The sequence below is a fragment of the Echeneis naucrates genome, chromosome 9 (genome assembly GCF_900963305.1).
Source record: "Echeneis naucrates chromosome 9, fEcheNa1.1, whole genome shotgun sequence".
Classification (NCBI taxonomy): domain Eukaryota; kingdom Metazoa; phylum Chordata; class Actinopteri; order Carangiformes; family Echeneidae; genus Echeneis; species Echeneis naucrates.
Window position 1 is genome coordinate 445,722 of NC_042519.1, and position 16,071 is coordinate 461,792.

Sequence of the window (16,071 nt, forward strand, 5' to 3'; positions counted from 1 at the left end):
ATCAAGGCACTTTACATATAGAACAGGTCTAGAACAAACTATATAAAGAAACCCAACAGATCCCATGATGAGCAAGCACTTGGCAACAGTGGCAAGGAAAAACTTCCTTTAAGAGGTAGAAACCTCAGGCAGAACCAGGCTCTTGTCTATTGGATGCAATACCAGAATCAGAATCAGTTTTATTATTCATGTATGTGTAAACATACTAGGAATTTTACTGTTTCTATCTTGGACAAGGAAAAGACAAAATAAATAAAAAAAATCTAATAAAAACGAGATATATATATATATATATATATATATATATATATATATATATATACATTTTGAAAAATTAGAAATATGGTACAATAGTGCAGTAATGTGCAAATGTTCATGATGTTGTCAATTTGCTTATGGGGAGATCTGGGAGATAGATTTAGGGTTAGAAGAGGAAGAGGCTATGTAGGATGGCACTTCTCCATGGAGATCAAGAAATGGGGAAATCCAACTAAGAGCCCATGAGACAATGAGACTGGATGTGCAGTTTTTGTTGCAGCAATATCCCATAAGAGATTTTTGCAGATCAGTCTAGCCCTGCAGTTCCATGACAGACTGTCCCTGCCAGACTGTCACAGGAGAGACAAGCTGGCTCTGATCAAGTACCTGTAGAGCTAGATCCATGGTCAGGAGGAGGAAAATGGAAGCAGTGTGTTGTGTGTCCATAACATAGAAGGGTGAGGAACCAGTGCTCCAAATGTGGAGTACATCCATGTAATGTTCACCTGAAAGTGATCTGTGATCTTTACTTGTTAACACAAGCACATTACAAAACACTTGACATTTTATGACAAAAAAGGCATAAAAACATAAAAATAAAAAAAGATGCGATGCAGTTAAAGTGAAATAAAGTCATATTATATTTTTATTACACATTACAAGAGGGAGCATTTTGGGATCTTGAGGTAAAAAGAGTACACTTTTTAAATAAATTCTTAAATGCTCCAAAAATAAAATTCTAAATCAATGTTGATCTGGTCAAGGCTGCAATAGCCTCATTCCTAATATTCCACTTTGCACCTAATTTTTGGAAAATATTGTATATTTTGTGTTTTTCCCAAATAATCAGGGGTTCTAATGTATTGCTTTGTATATAATAATTTCTGTTTTAATTGATTATTGTCTCTATATCAGTGAATCCCTGTTTTCAAAAGTCCCCCTCAGGTAGATGAGCTCAGAATTAAGAAACAGCCTCTCTCTGCTCACACACTGCTCAGGTGTGGATATGTTCTACTGCTCCTTTAACTGCAGTGACGCGGCTTAGTGGCTCCTCCCATTATTTATTAACTCACCTGACCCATACTGAGGCAGACCGCGAGAGCAGCACCCTTGTGACAGAAGAGTACAAGCTGTAGCTGGAATAAGCGCTATACTCCTGTTTAAGCATGTTGACGTTTAGAGCGGGCTGTTTGGTAAGACTGAACTTTAACTCTCAAGCTGTAATCTATAGCCTATAATTCGCATTGAAGTATCACTGCTTCTGAAAGCTCAGATGGCGTCATTTCTTCATTTGTGAACCGAGAAATTAAAAACTTGACTGGAGCAGGGAATTTCACGTTGACTCATCAGATGTCGCTCTGTTCGCTACTTTTCTTCGAACAGCGCAGTATAAAATTCTCAAAGTCTCAAGTGTTTTCTTGGTCAAGAAATGTGGAACTTTGTTTTCGCTAAAAGTGTCACCTGTCTGCTAATAGGCGCGTCATGTCTGAGTCTATGTGCCAAATACCTCATAGTCCTGAGGAAACGTTTTCAAAACCGGAAAGAGCTCAAAGAGCACGTCGGCGCTTCCCGAATATAGGTGCCGAACTAATGAACAGTAAATTAAGTAGAAAGCTAGGCTGAGCAAACTGGGCTCACTGGGACACTGGGTGTCTTACCGTTTGTTTTCAGTGCAAAGTGAGCCATCAAACTTCCACAGATCTGTAAACTAAACCCAAGAGAGAAAACAACTATTGATTATTAGTAATCTGTCTTTAATCTGGTCCAATATATTTCTTAAATGAAGAATGTGGTGGTCACCTGGGGGTCAAAGGTGAGTGGAGGTGTTCTTACAGGAAATAAGAACATTTACATTTTAGATTCTATGTCAAGTGGATTTTGCATCATTTAACATTTAAAAAAAAAAAAAAGTTTATTTTACATTTCTTCTCCCCTGTTCATCTCAGAATTCTCATTTTCATACCTACATAATGGTCTCTGTGTGCATGTGTCTCAGTTTGTGTGGGTATGTGGACTGATAATTCATGCAAGGCCTTGTTGCTAGGTGGGGGGGGTCCTCTCTAATTGCCTTATATGGTGATTCCTCCTGCCTGGTTCGAGCCGTAGAATATTGTGATCAGATGCTCCCCCCCCCCCCCCCCCCCCCCACCGGTGAGACCAGTTCAGAGTCTGTCATTGACAGCTGATTTCTTTGCTGTCCTCATCAGGAAATTCCCTCTTAAGATCTAACCTTATTTGTTATTTTGGTGGATATCATTTGTAGGGCACAGCCATATCTAGACCGGTTGTAAAAATGACTGTACAAAAGCGATAAGCATGTGACTTCCTATGAGCACCAGTGATAACTTCAGACTACTGGATGACACACATGAAGGCAGAGAAAGAGAATACTGCCTTTATGGCATTTATAATGTAATCATTAATGTCAAATGTATATAAAGAATTTCAAAAATAAAGAAGCCTAAACGAACTAAAAGGAAATAATTTTGGTGCTTGTGAATATAATTTTTACTTTCCATTGAGCATGTAATTATTTGATTGTACATTTAGGTCCAAGATGACCCAAGTATCCTGCATGCAAAGCTCAAATGCATTTAGTCTACAAAGAGATTTGTGATATGTATTATTATTATTATTATTATTATTATACATGGCCCATAAATAGGGGATTAGCAGTTTATATTCTGACTGGATTGGTTGGATCATTTACTGCCTTCAATCCCCCACTCTCAATTTACTCTGTCACCATTGCACCTAAAAGTATAAATAAGAATTTTTATAATCAGTTGGTTTGCTAGTAAGTCTCCTTTTTTCATGCTTTGCTGTGTAAAATTTGATTAAACTTTGATTAATATATAAACAGTAAACGTCTAGTTGATCTGTTTAGGTTATTCTCATTCTGACGGTGTTCATCAGCCTCTTGGGGGCGTTCCCACAGTCTGCTCTTTACTTGAGCCGCAGAAGAATGCAGCAGGACATCTATTGTTCAGCCGACCAGTACCAACATGACAACATGTGCTGTTTAAACTGTCGAGCTGGTAAGTTGCGCAGCAACACTTGATGTAGTCCACAAGGACTGAAATTCATTACACTCCATTACAAGCCCATCAGAAGAGTGATGGGCTATTATTTAGCTCCTGATGGCTCAGTATTTTTTGGAAGAATATTTAGGTCAAAAAGGACAAGGAGACTTATTGTTTTGTTTTGTTTTTTTGGGGTTGGGTTTCAGGTACACATGTAAAATCACACTGCACCAGCTCAGGAGAGATGGGCAGGTGTGAGGAATGTGATCATGGGCTGTACATGGAGCACGCCAGCGGACTGGATCAGTGTTTCAAGTGCACGCAGTGTCACTTGGGTAATTCTGCTTGACATCTTTACACCATTGATTAAAATGAGAAATCAATATTCAACCTTTTCTTTTGCTTTCTTAGATCAGGAAGTTGTAAGGCCATGTAATTCCACTCAAGATACTGTCTGTCAGTGCAAACAAGGGAGATTCTGTGTTCCTGACCAAGCATGTGAAGTGTGCAAGAAATGTTCAAGGTGAGTCAATGCAGACCTGATGTGTGGGCGATGTGAGGGACTCATTTCTCAAGTTGGATTGTTTCTGAGGCAAACTCACAAATTTTTATTTCTTTGGCGCATTCAATCCTTTAAACTAGGTGTGACAAAGATGAAGAGATAGTGAGGAACTGCACTTCTACCTCCAACACAGAGTGCAAGAAAATTCAGCCTCCCTCTACCTCAGGTACAGAACATAAGGATTCAGTCATTAGAAGAACATCACATCCTGCATTTTTATATTGACAAGTTTGTTCTTTGCAAATTGGATTTGTAATTATACATAAGGGTGGGAACACTGAAATTAAAAAAAACCAAAATAAAACGACTACTGTAATTTTCAAAATATGACACTACTTTTTTTTCACAAGCTTTGAACCCTGTGGCTTAAACAACGATGCAGCTTCATGCCGCCAATACATTTAGTGTCACATCAAACCAATGAAATTACCAAACAAGTCACAGTGGACCCATGAAATTATTCAAATTAAATTAAACGCACCCACACTAAATTCTTCAGATCAGTCATTTATTTTGCGCTTCATGCACACACCCTTATCAAGGAAAACACACAAAGCAATACATACGATGCAGCTTTCAAGTTAAAGTCGATTGATTTGGCAAAAAGGCAGAATCTTTCTGTGTAACATAATTCCTGTCATGTGCCATTTCCTCACATATTTCCAACACCTGCGGCTTATAAACAAGTGCGGCCTATATATGTACAAAACTGTGTTTCTCTTTAAATTAGTGGGTGCAGCTTGTATTTGGGTGCACTCTTATCTTCCAGAAATTGTGGTAAATTGATCACCAAATTGAAGTTCAGACATACAGTTTATGGTCTTTTTGGCACAGAAACACACATTCTGTTTGTTTTCAAATGCTCCTGCTCTCATTCTTTCCCTTGATTCATTGATTTAACTGTATGTATGTATTTGGAGCTACATAAATAAATCTGATTTGATTTGGTCCTTTGTGACTTCAGAATGATATTGGAGTCACAATAAATGCATGAAATGTCCAGCAATCATGGCACCACATGTATATATTCCTATCATCCATATTAGTACCATCACACTGCTCTGTTGATGTTTTGTGTTTGTGTTTCTGTTCAGTGAGTGCTCTGGTTGTCCCACCTGTGCTGTTTGCTGTCGGGCTCATTAGTTTGACCATAGGCTGTGTGTGGAAAAAAAGCAAAGTAACAGGTAGGTGGAGATGGAAGAATAAGCCCAGATGCTTTGAAGATTTCACTGGACAGTTTTTTGGTGGAGAAATATGATCGATGATTAATTACATTGATGAACATTTTTTTTTAGTCATTTCTGGCTTGTAATCAAATGAAATCAAATCAAATCAGATTTATTTGTATAGCGCCAAATCATAACAAAGTTACATCAAGGCACTTTACATATAGAGCAGGTCTAGACCAAACTCTTTATAAATTTATTTAAAGAGACCCAACAGATCCCCCGATGAGCAAGCACTTGGCAACAGTGGCAAGGAAAAACTTCCTTTAAGAGGCAGAAACCTCGAGCAGAACCAGGCTCAGGGGGGGCGGCCATCTGCCTCGACCGGTTGGGTTGAGAGAGAGAGAGAGAGAGAGAGACAGGCAGGCAGGCAGGCAGGCAGGCATTGGAGGGGGGGGGTGTAGGCAGGAACATGTTGTTGCATGAAGTTCATGGAGTTGAGCTGTAATACAGAATTCATGCTATATGGGACCAGCAGGTGTTGCAGGAACATGGGATGGAGATGAGTCACCACCTGCAGGATGAGGACAGGGAGAGAGAGGAGAGGAACTGGGAGAGACAGAGACTTTGGCAGAACATGGTTAGTAAATGCAGTATAAATGCTTAGAACTGGGTGAAACTGTTTTTTTTTTTTTTTTTTTGTTTGTTTTTTTTTTTAAGAAGGATGGTTTTTATCAGCGCATGCAAGGAGGGAGTTAGAGAGAAAGAGGGAGAGAGGGTGACAGGGAGAGACAGAGAGCGAGAGCGAGAGAGAGAGAGAGAGAGAGAGAAGCTCAGTCCTTCCCCCAGCAGCCTAGGCCTATAGCAGCATACCTAAAGAGTAGAGGACTTTTTAACTGTACGCTCTGTCATACAGGAAAGTTTTAAGCCTGGTCTTGTAATACCTTTTGAATACCTTTTAGTGAAATTGCTGTGCTCTCAGCAGACACTGATTCAATGCCAACAGATCTAGTCAGGAAATAACGACCGGATAGTGGTTTGGATTTTAGAAAGGAGATTACAGCCTGCAGTACCACACAGGGTTTTAACAAAACTCTGATAACGCACATGCAGCCAGTCATGAAGTTGCAGAATTTTCCTTTGTAAATAATTGTCAGTATCAAGCCTTATCTTTCATGTTATAATGAAGAATCTACATGTGTCATAATAAACGTGCAGTTTTATTTATATATATATATATTTTTTTTTTTTTTCTCCCCCCCATGAATTAATGAATGAACCTGAGACTTAGGGGGTGTATCACCATTCAAACATGTCTTGATACAGTGGTTTTATCTGAGTCGTGTGACAATTAGGCAACTGCTCCTTTCATTTATTTATTTATTTTTTTTTATCGTTGTCCCTGAGGCAGGAGTAGGCTCTGTCCCATAACTCTGTGAAGTTAAAGAGATACAGATGGAGGCTGGGTGGATTTCATGGTATCTACAGAAACAAGCCATGGTGTGTGTTTTCACAAGTTACTTGCGCTACTGTTCATTATCTTACTATTCATTATCTAGATATCTAGAGCCAGTCACCCTTATGTCCAGTTCCAAAAAGCTCACAACAGTTCATTCATACACTTGAACTTGAGTCCTCTAACATTATTTTGATGTGGTATCCTCTTGGTGCTTGATTTGAGACTTTGATGAAATCACAGCTGTATGTGCTGTGGTGGCAGATGTGCCAACATTAGTGCATATGTCAACATCCAGGACAAACCTGAAACTGGAGCCATCAATATAAAGGCAGTTGTGCACCACCACAATGGATTTAAAACGAAACAATCAATACTTTAAGCACAAACTTTCAGCTTTGATTTGAGCGTATTTACATTGAAATCGGGTGAATGGTGTAGGAATTACAACACATTTCAGATGTGCCCCCCACTTTTTTAAGGGAACAAAAGTAATTGGACAAACTCATATAATCATATATCAAAGTGTCACTTTTATCATTGGAGGGGCCTGGTTGTTGAGAGCTTTATGTGTGAAAAGGAGGATTTAGAATTGTATGCAGTATGTAATGGGGAGCCAGTGTAGGTTTTGGAGGACTGGGGTGATGTGGTCACGGGAGTGGGTGTGGGTGAACAGACGGGAGGCGGAGTTCTGAATGTATTGAAGCTTACTGAGGAGTTTGTATGGTAGGCCATAGAGGATGCTATTGCAATAGTACAGTGGTGGAGATGTAGAGCTGGATGTCGTCAGCATAACAGTGGAACTGTAAGCTAATGATAACGGATGACTTTGGAAAGGGAGAGCATGTAGAGGATGAAGAGGAGAGACCAAGTACCGACCCCTCGGGGACGCCTTGGGACAGAGGAGCAGTGGGAGAGGTACAATTGTTAATACTAATAATAATTGGTGATGGTTGGAGAGATAAGAGTGAAACCAGGACAGTGCTGTGCCAGTGATGTGGAGAGATGATTCCTGATGGGAGAGCAGGATGTAGTGATTGATAGTGTCAAAGGCTGCAGTGAGGTCGAGGAGACTGAGGATTCTGAGGAGAGGACAAGATTGTTATAGACTTTAAGGAGGGTTCTTTCAGTGCTGTGTTTTCAACTGAAGCCAGATTGGAAAGATTGGACCAGGTGACTGAGGCTACTGAGTTGTGAGGCAACAGCACATTCCAGGATTTTTGAGAAGAAAGGGAGATTGAAGATTGGGTGGAAATTGCTTGGGTTATCAGGGTTTGGACATGTTTTTTTTTTTTTTGGATGATGGGTGTGACTGCGGCCAGTTTGAGGGTTTGGGGGACAGAACCAGAGCTGAGGGAGTCGTTGATTATATCCATAATGAGCGGAGAGATGACAAGAAGGTAGTCCTTAATCAGTTTCAATGGTATGGGATCCAGAATGCAGTTGGAGGTTTTCATCCTGGTCATGATGGTTTTTAGCTGTGGTGGGCATACTGGAGAGAACTGGGATAGGGGCTGGACGGTGATTGGTGGTGAGGTAGGTGGAGAGATAGGAGGGATAATGGAAGTCTTGAGGTTTCTGCAGGTGTTTATTTTTGCTTGGAAAAATGTAAGGATGGACTGGCACTTTTTAGTGGTGAATGATGAGGAAATGTTGTCATGTGGTTTAAGGAGGGAGTTTAAATAAATTGGTAGACATCCAAAATAATAGATTTGTTTACACTGTTAGGTTTTGTACAATAGCCAGTGTCTAAAGGCTCACATTTTAAGATATTTCAGTACAGGATCCCATGTCTTATCAAACTTATCTCCTCTATCTTCATTGCAGAATCTCAGTTTCTCCAGGTGTAGAGTGTTTGACAATTCTCCCAACCATAAATTATAAGTTGGCACAGAGTCTGTTTTCCATACTCCTAAAATCAGCTTTTTAGTGATCACCATCCTAAATTGTATTGCTCTTCTTTCAAATTTATTAACAGAAGAAAGGACACTTGTGGCCCCTAGAATGGCAACCAGACGGTTGGCTGCAAGATTTTTACCAAAAGTCTCAGAAAAACACTGAAAAATACATTTCCAGTATGAATTAAGTTTACTACATGCCCAGAATGAATGCGCTAGGGTATCTATTGTGGATTTACATCGGTTACGTGTTGGTGGGACATCAGGATAAAATTTGTGTAGCTTTTCCTGCGAATAATGGAGTCTATAGAGCACTTTAAACTGTATTAGGTTGTGCCTGGTGTTAACTGAACAAGTTTGTACATTTTGTAGACATTCTTCCCAAATCTCATCATTTATTTCCATATTCAAGTTGTCTGCCCATGCTGTTTTATATGTCTCTGAATTCAGTGGCGCTCCATCATGAAGCATTCGATAGAAAAAAGAGATTACGCCACAAGTGTTCGGGTCCACACTATTAATACTCTCAAGAGTATTATGTTTAATCAAAACTTCAAAGTTACTTCAAAGGTACTTTTTTTTTTTTTTAATTAAACACTAAATCTCTAAAAACTGGAAAAAACCTGAAGTAGGTATTCCATATTTGACTTGTAGCTGTGTAAATGAGGCAAAATTTCCCCCAGTATAAAAAATAATTTTTATTATTAATGCCTTTCTGTTTCTAATCAGAGAAAGCAATGTCATTTAGGCTGAGTATGAAAGCATGATTTTTACAGACTGGAGAGTCAAGATATACACTTGGGGCCTAGATATGAAGTAAAAAAAATCTCACAAATGTTAATGTATGCCACCTCTCCTATCCTTTCACTCACTTTGTTGGTCTTCTCCTGATTTTCTTTCCTCTTTCTCCCTCTGTCTGTTTCCCTCTCATCCACACTCCCCTTCACTCACTCCTCCACATTCGCCCTATGCAATAACATCTCAATTGGGTGCCCATACAACTAACTTTGATGTTTCATTTCTGGGATTTGATGCTCAATTTTTATGACACATCCTTTGACTTTGCTGTACACACATCCCTCAAATATCCACATTTACAATCCAACATTCACGTCTACTCAAATCACTGATTGTAACCCTCTGATACTGATAGCAGTAGAAAGTTACTGAGACATGGAGACCATTCTCAATATTCCTACACAGAATGATTGAATGCTCTCTCCATGTCCAAATTTTTAATCCTATTACAATAGTAGACAGAAATGAGTCTCCATTTTGGTCCATAGGAGATTACTCTTTACTCTAAACAGTATGGTAAATGGCCCACCTGCAGGTGCCTGGGCAAGTGAGGGTCTGGTCCCCTCTGGCTGGGGACCAGGCCTTCAATTGCCTGCCTCTTAAATTGTACCAACATCACTTTTCACTCATCACACACTTTGCTCTGTATCATTTCTCACACCTTCACATATTGGGGGACGGACCGGGGCAGGTTCAGGGGGTACTCTGTCCGGACAGGCTGCCATGATAGTGGTATGTTGCAGCGCTCTGACTCGCCCCCCTGTTGCTTCAAAATGTTGGAGCTTCTTAAAACAATGACAACCTCGACTGCTTTTCATTCAAGTTGGATCATATTTACTAATTTAAAGCACGTAAAACACTAAACAAAAAAACAGAGTGGTGAGAAACTATGTCAGAATGCTGACAAACTGGTAATGTCAAAATATTTATGGACCTCACTATTTTTGCCATTCCAAAGCACATGGAGGTGAAGTATCTCTCATATTTCTTAAAATTGTACTTTTTTTTTTTTCCAGGCTCCCAGAGACATTTGCCTGACAGCATAAAAGATGTGAGTCACTTATAATAACTTAATGTACTGTGGGATTAATGAAAGATAACTGCCGTTGGGAAAACATTTAAATGTGTAAGTTTGCCCCGATTAAATGAATTCTAAAAAAAACAAGGGCCAAATGCTGGCAATGACAAATTAAGGTCTTTTAAGTGATTTGAACATGTTCCTCATCCTCCCCAGTGCTACACTGATAACTGTCCTGCTGAGGAAAGGAGGAATGGAGACACCCTCAGGGCAAGCCTCTCAAACTGGCAACTGGTGAGAGATAAATCCTTAGCCGGCGTGGAGGATGAGCGTAAAATGCTGTGTGAAAGCCTCAAACCCTCAGCCAGTAACTCTCAGCACAGACTAACCAGCCTGCCCTCCTCTGTCTTCCCCGCACTCCCCCTTGCAGTCACTTCTGTGCTCCCCAGGCAGCCAAACAGGAGGGTGAGAGCATCAGGTCATCTTCATCATTGGAATTTTTCCTCCTTCTGCTTTGTTCTAATGATTAATGCTTTTCTGTCTCATCTCAGCTGTACATTTACACTGCTCTGACTGTCTTTTCCAAGTTCCAAACTTGAATGGTCTCCTACTGTGTTGCTCTGTTTTTCTCCTATTTTCCGATTCACTTAGTCCTGCCGGTCACAGGGACAGAAAAAGATGCTTAACTCAAATTCTCATCAGTACTTGAAATCCCCCCCCTGCGCCTGGTTCTGCCCGAGGTGTCTACCTCTTGAAGGAAGTTTTTCCTTGACACTGTTGCCAAGTGCTTGCTCATTGGGGGATCTGTTGGGTCTCTTAAAAAAATTTTGTAAAGAGTTTGGTCTAGACCTGCTCTTTATGTAAAGTGCCTTGATGTAACTTTGTTATGATTTGGCGCTATACAAATAAATCTGATTTGAGTTGATTTGATTCAGTTCAACTGCTAGTCGATCAGCAGGGACCATGTGACTTTTGGGCACGCTAACCACCTGAATAAGAGATTACCTGTGTTCACCAAATCTTACAGCTGGCTCATTTGAGTGCTAATGATTGCTTCCTGTGTTTGTCTTGTAGGAAGAAGAGCAGTTTACCAGACTCATTCCTCTGGATGGTAATGTGTTTATTATTTTTAAATTTGCATTCCTTCTCTCCTACCCATTTATATGATTCACAGATTTAAACATTAATTCAGCTGTTGTTTTCACAAGATCACACCTCATTCCTTTCAAACTAATCAACTTAATTTACTGTTCAATGGGATAGTTTAAGCAGCAGTTCTCAATGAAGCACAGATGCACATCTCTGCTGTACACACCCCAAACCAATCTAAAAACATGGAAAGTTGATGTTTCTGCAGCCCTGATTTTGTCTGACTGAAGTTATACATATTTCTAATGGATAGTACATGTCAGGTCCTGGTCCAGGAGTTTGAATCGGTCTGTTGTTAGCAGGTGAAGCATCTCTGAGGAAATGCTTCGAGTATCTGGAAGAGATAGAGGTCGACTGCCACAAGAGATTTTTCCGTCACCTTGGCATCAGTGACAATGTGATCAAAAGCAAAGAGAACCTTCCTTATGAAGACAAGATCCACGACTTGCTGAACATTTGGGTGGAGAAGGAGGGCAGAGAGGCGAGCTTAAATGAATTGCTGAAAGTCTTACTGAATCTGAATCAGAGAAGAACGGCTGAGACAGTGAGGGAGAAAGCAATCCACAATGGTCATTATATCTGTGGGTGTTAATGAGCGGTGAATTTTCCAATAGGAGTTCTTCTGAGAAGATGTTTTTGGATTTTAATTTCCTTCCAAAACCAGTTGGCGTATCATCACTAAAGGCTCTGATGTGTTTATAATTTATGTATGGACGTCACCTTTGGTGTCAGGGTTGTTACTGGAGAAAACTATTGCTCAAACTAGAGCTCAAAAGATTGCCACCTACAGTGGTTCAGGTCTCAGACATTATATGATATGAGGGCCTTGTGAAGGCTTGCCTGTCTGGTGGAGAGGCACAGATCATTGCCATCACATAGTGTTTTATTCAGCTAAAAGAGACACTTGCACACCTAGTGTGTATTTTTCAGACACTGCCGGCTTTGCTGATTCAGTGAAGGCATGTTACAATACTTTCTGGATCTTGTTGTCAAACCTGGCTGAATTATCTGCCAATTATCCATTATGCCATTATCTGACCAAGAATACTCTTTGAGGTCTTTTCTGTCGTATGACTCAAGGATGTTTCCTCCAGCGGTACATGGAGGGTTAATTAAGTATTTCATTGATATTTAACATAAGTATTTCAAGTGTTTCCTGTCTTGTATACAAAGACTACTTTTTTACTCTCTCTCAAGACAGGTTGTTTGTCATAGTGAATACGATGATCATTAGAGCATATTGATATTTATGTAATGTACTCAGGAGTTGATTTCTTTATTGGTGCACAGTTTGAACACCTAAAGAATGACTTTGCTAAATGTCCTTGGGCTTGCTGCAAGTAGATTGAGCCGTTATGGAAGAGAGGTAATGATATTTATCATTTAATTGTAATTTTCTATTCCTGACCATATCCTGTACCTGATGAGTGTGGTTGTTTAATGTTTGTAATGTTCTTATTTTTGTTAAATTATTACATCTTTCATCATTTCTAATTATCCAGTTTCTCCACTATTTTTTAGTCTCTTCTGTCAGTTGTTAGATGAGCTAAACTTCAGTATTACAGCTGCTTGTTTTTTGTTTTGTTTTGTTTTTTTTTTTTGCATGTTGCTCTCTCACTTTCAAATTATCCACTGTCGGTTGACTCCTTGTCTGTTTTTCCATATTTTTACTCTTACTCTTTTGACTGACCTACTCATTCATGATAGTTCAGTCACAAGAGAAAGTTAACATGAACAGAAAGTGAAATACAAAGGCTTCAAGAATAAAGATGTTGACTAAAAACTGTCAATCTTGTGGTGCTTTATTCATTCTGTTTTGAACTTAGGTATTACTGTAATATATGCCTTGTACTTGGGACGTCAGTGTTGACTGAGTGATGAGCAAAAATACAATTGTTCGTGTGATGACTTGTCAAAAAAGAGCATTTTACTGCTATTTTAGTCTCTGATAATTCACAGAAACCTCATGAGCCACAACAGCCACTGCTTGCTGCTTCATGCCAAGCTGGTAAAATGGGGCAAATGTCTATTGACACCAGGATGAGAATTATTACACGGCAGCTATTCCACTATTTACAGAGGACAACTAAGGGCTATTCCAGGTAGGAGGTTCAGCAAACTCTGAGATGGGGAAACACTGAGTATCCAGTTCCAGAACGGCTGATCTGAGATAATTCAATCAACTCTGGATATGTTCACCTTTTGAGTTGCGTGCGTGCACAACCAATATAAAAAGCCATCATCAATAGAGCCCAGATACCACGAGTCACCATGACAACAGAGAGAAAGCGATCCACTTATTTCACCACGATTGAGTTGGCGGTTTTAATGAAGGCCTATGGAGAGTATAAGCACGTGTTTCGCCGTAAATGTAACACCGCTGCAGCAACGAAGGAGAAACGGCATGGGAAAAATATGCTACCCGAGTCAATGCGTATGTTTGAATATATTATTCCATTGATTTTTACATTTAACCGTAAGAGATTGCAGTTTACATTTATAAATAGAAATAAAATCTGATTTTCATTTAGGTACAATCCGTCAGGGGAGAAGCGTACTTGGAAGCAGTTAAAAAGGAAATATAAAAACATCATTCAAAAAGGTAAGGCATATTTTGGTGGGCTATGATTGCACCTCACTTTGATTTTTTTTTTTTTTTTTAATTGACTTAAGATATTAAACAAAGTAAATATTAATTCAAGTAATAATTTAAACCCCTAATAAAATTTTGTTTTAACGTCTTCTCATTTAATAGCCCACTGACATCTACTAATTAAGAAGGGGAAAAAAAAAAGATTAACATTTGAATTCTGCTTAGCCAACAGAAAGAGGGCAGAGGCCCCCAAAAACGGGTGGAGGGCCGTCAAGAGGCCCTCCCACGTCCACAGAGGCTAAGGAACTGGAACGACCCAACCCAGTCTTACAGGAAATCGTGAAACTGTCACGATTTTTATTCTATTGTTTCGTGCGTAGCAGCACGATTTTCTCCTTTTTTTTCGTGCTAGCCAGAACATTTTTCATACTAATGTATTTCAAATGGAAGTTCATTTCGTGTGTACAAGCACGATAGTCATATGCCACGGTGCAGTGAAGGTTTGGATTTTATTAAATTTCTGAACCTTGACAGCAAATGAAAATCATCAGATATTCCTCGTTTATCATATTTCGTGTCGTATTGATTTGAAATTGGTATTTTTTTCCGGTTTTTAATGTAACGTCAAGCCAGTAAGAATCAAGTGCTATATTTTGCGTCATTTCATCCCATATTTATGATCTAGTTAACATTACGTTTTTTGTCGTTTTTTTAAGGTACCACAGACTGTCATCTGACATTATTTTAATGTAGTTTTTTTGTCTTACTATTATTTTGGAAGTGTCCTATTTTTCTCAGGCCCTCCCCCCCCACCCGCCGGGAAATACTGATGGGAATTCTGTTTAGCTCTGTTTAGGGCACCGGTTCTTTTGGCACGGCTCACTAAAAATAAACAACTCTTTCGGCTCTCAGGTGGCTACTCAGATTTTTTGTTGCCTAAAATAATTTATTACCATATACAATGTAAAATTGGGTGTTTATATTATATCAAATGTTTAATATTCATATAGCTTATTTTACTCAACATTGACCAGAGTGCTACAAAAAATAAATGTATAAATAAGTACAAAAACAAAGACCCTTCTCAATTAGACAAAAGGTACAATCTCTGATTGTATACTTATTTATTTATCATTGTTTAACTATTTAGTGTGAAACAACCATAAATTAAAAAAAAGAACAAAACAATAAATAAGTGGGCAGCAACGTAGTGGTTAGCGCTGTCGCCCCACAATAAGAAGGTGATGATTTCAGTTCCCGGCTTGGGTCTTTTCTCTGTGGAGTTTGCATCTCCCCGTGTCTGCGTGGGTTTCCTCCCACCGTCCAAAGACATGCATGTATAGGTTAACTGGGGACTCTAAATCGACCGTAGGTGTGAATCCGAGTGCAAGTGGTTGTCTCTGTTTGTCCTTGTGTATTGGCCCTGCGATAGACTGGCGAGCTATGCAGGGTTTACCCCGCCCCTCGCCCAATGTGAGCTGGGATTGGCTCCAGCAGCCCTGCGACCCAGAAACGAATAAGGCGATTAAATGAATGAATGAATGAATGAATGAATGAACAATAAATAAAAATGTATAAAAGAAAAACAGGCAACTGTTTCAGCTAGTCTTTAGAAAAGATTCGTATTGAGAAAGGCCATGTGTCTCAGCTTTGAGAGGGTGCTTCTGTTCCTTCTCTCTGTAATTATTTGCCCTGTTTTTAGAAGATTTGCTCAGAGGGGACAGTTGTGACCACAATACACGGTGTCTGTGCCATCTCACATGCAAGGCGTGGGTAGACTGAAGCCTTAGTCACCCATTCTGCCTTTGCTTGATCAATGAAACTGAAATGCATCAAAACTTGGCTTCTGTCCCTGCCACTCATTTTCAATTCCCACTTCTTTCCAGCATCTCTGTGTGGGTGTGCTAGTGCCCATTCTCTCTCTTGGCTGTGTGTAGCTCCCACCCCTTCCCCTCCTGCTCAGTGCTCATGGAGCTGGCCAATCATGTGGGGCAGAAAAAACATAAAGCGAGCCCAAGCCAGGCAGGGTCCTGAAGTCTGGAAACTGCAGTGTTTATCACACTGATCCTGATTGGCGGTAAGCGTGTTGCGTCATTTCTGGTCACTGGCAGTTGTGCTCTCTGCTATGCTATGTGTCATCTTGTGTATTG

At 39.7% G+C, this 16,071-nt stretch overlaps 1 protein-coding gene across 10 annotated transcripts; it reads left to right on the forward strand.

The window, feature by feature from the left end:
• Positions 1–1,337: 1,337 nt before the first annotated feature.
• On the forward strand, positions 1,338–13,104 carry LOC115049360 (tumor necrosis factor receptor superfamily member 10B-like). 10 transcript variants are annotated; one of them, XM_029511488.1, is made up of 10 exons: positions 1,338–1,451; positions 3,146–3,296; positions 3,488–3,616; positions 3,693–3,804; positions 3,924–4,009; positions 4,938–5,027; positions 10,178–10,215; positions 10,393–10,644; positions 11,254–11,290; positions 11,628–13,104. In XM_029511488.1, the coding sequence occupies exons 1-10, from the start codon at positions 1,425–1,427 to the stop codon at positions 11,918–11,920; spliced, it is 1,215 nt and encodes a 404-aa protein (XP_029367348.1). In that variant the 5' UTR covers positions 1,338–1,424; the 3' UTR covers positions 11,921–13,104. The 10 variants fall into 10 exon arrangements, with proteins under 10 accessions (XP_029367348.1, XP_029367349.1, XP_029367354.1 ...); XM_029511489.1 differs by having other exon boundaries at positions 11,631–13,104; XM_029511494.1 differs by having other exon boundaries at positions 10,393–10,473.
• The last annotated feature ends 2,967 nt before the right edge of the window (positions 13,105–16,071 follow it).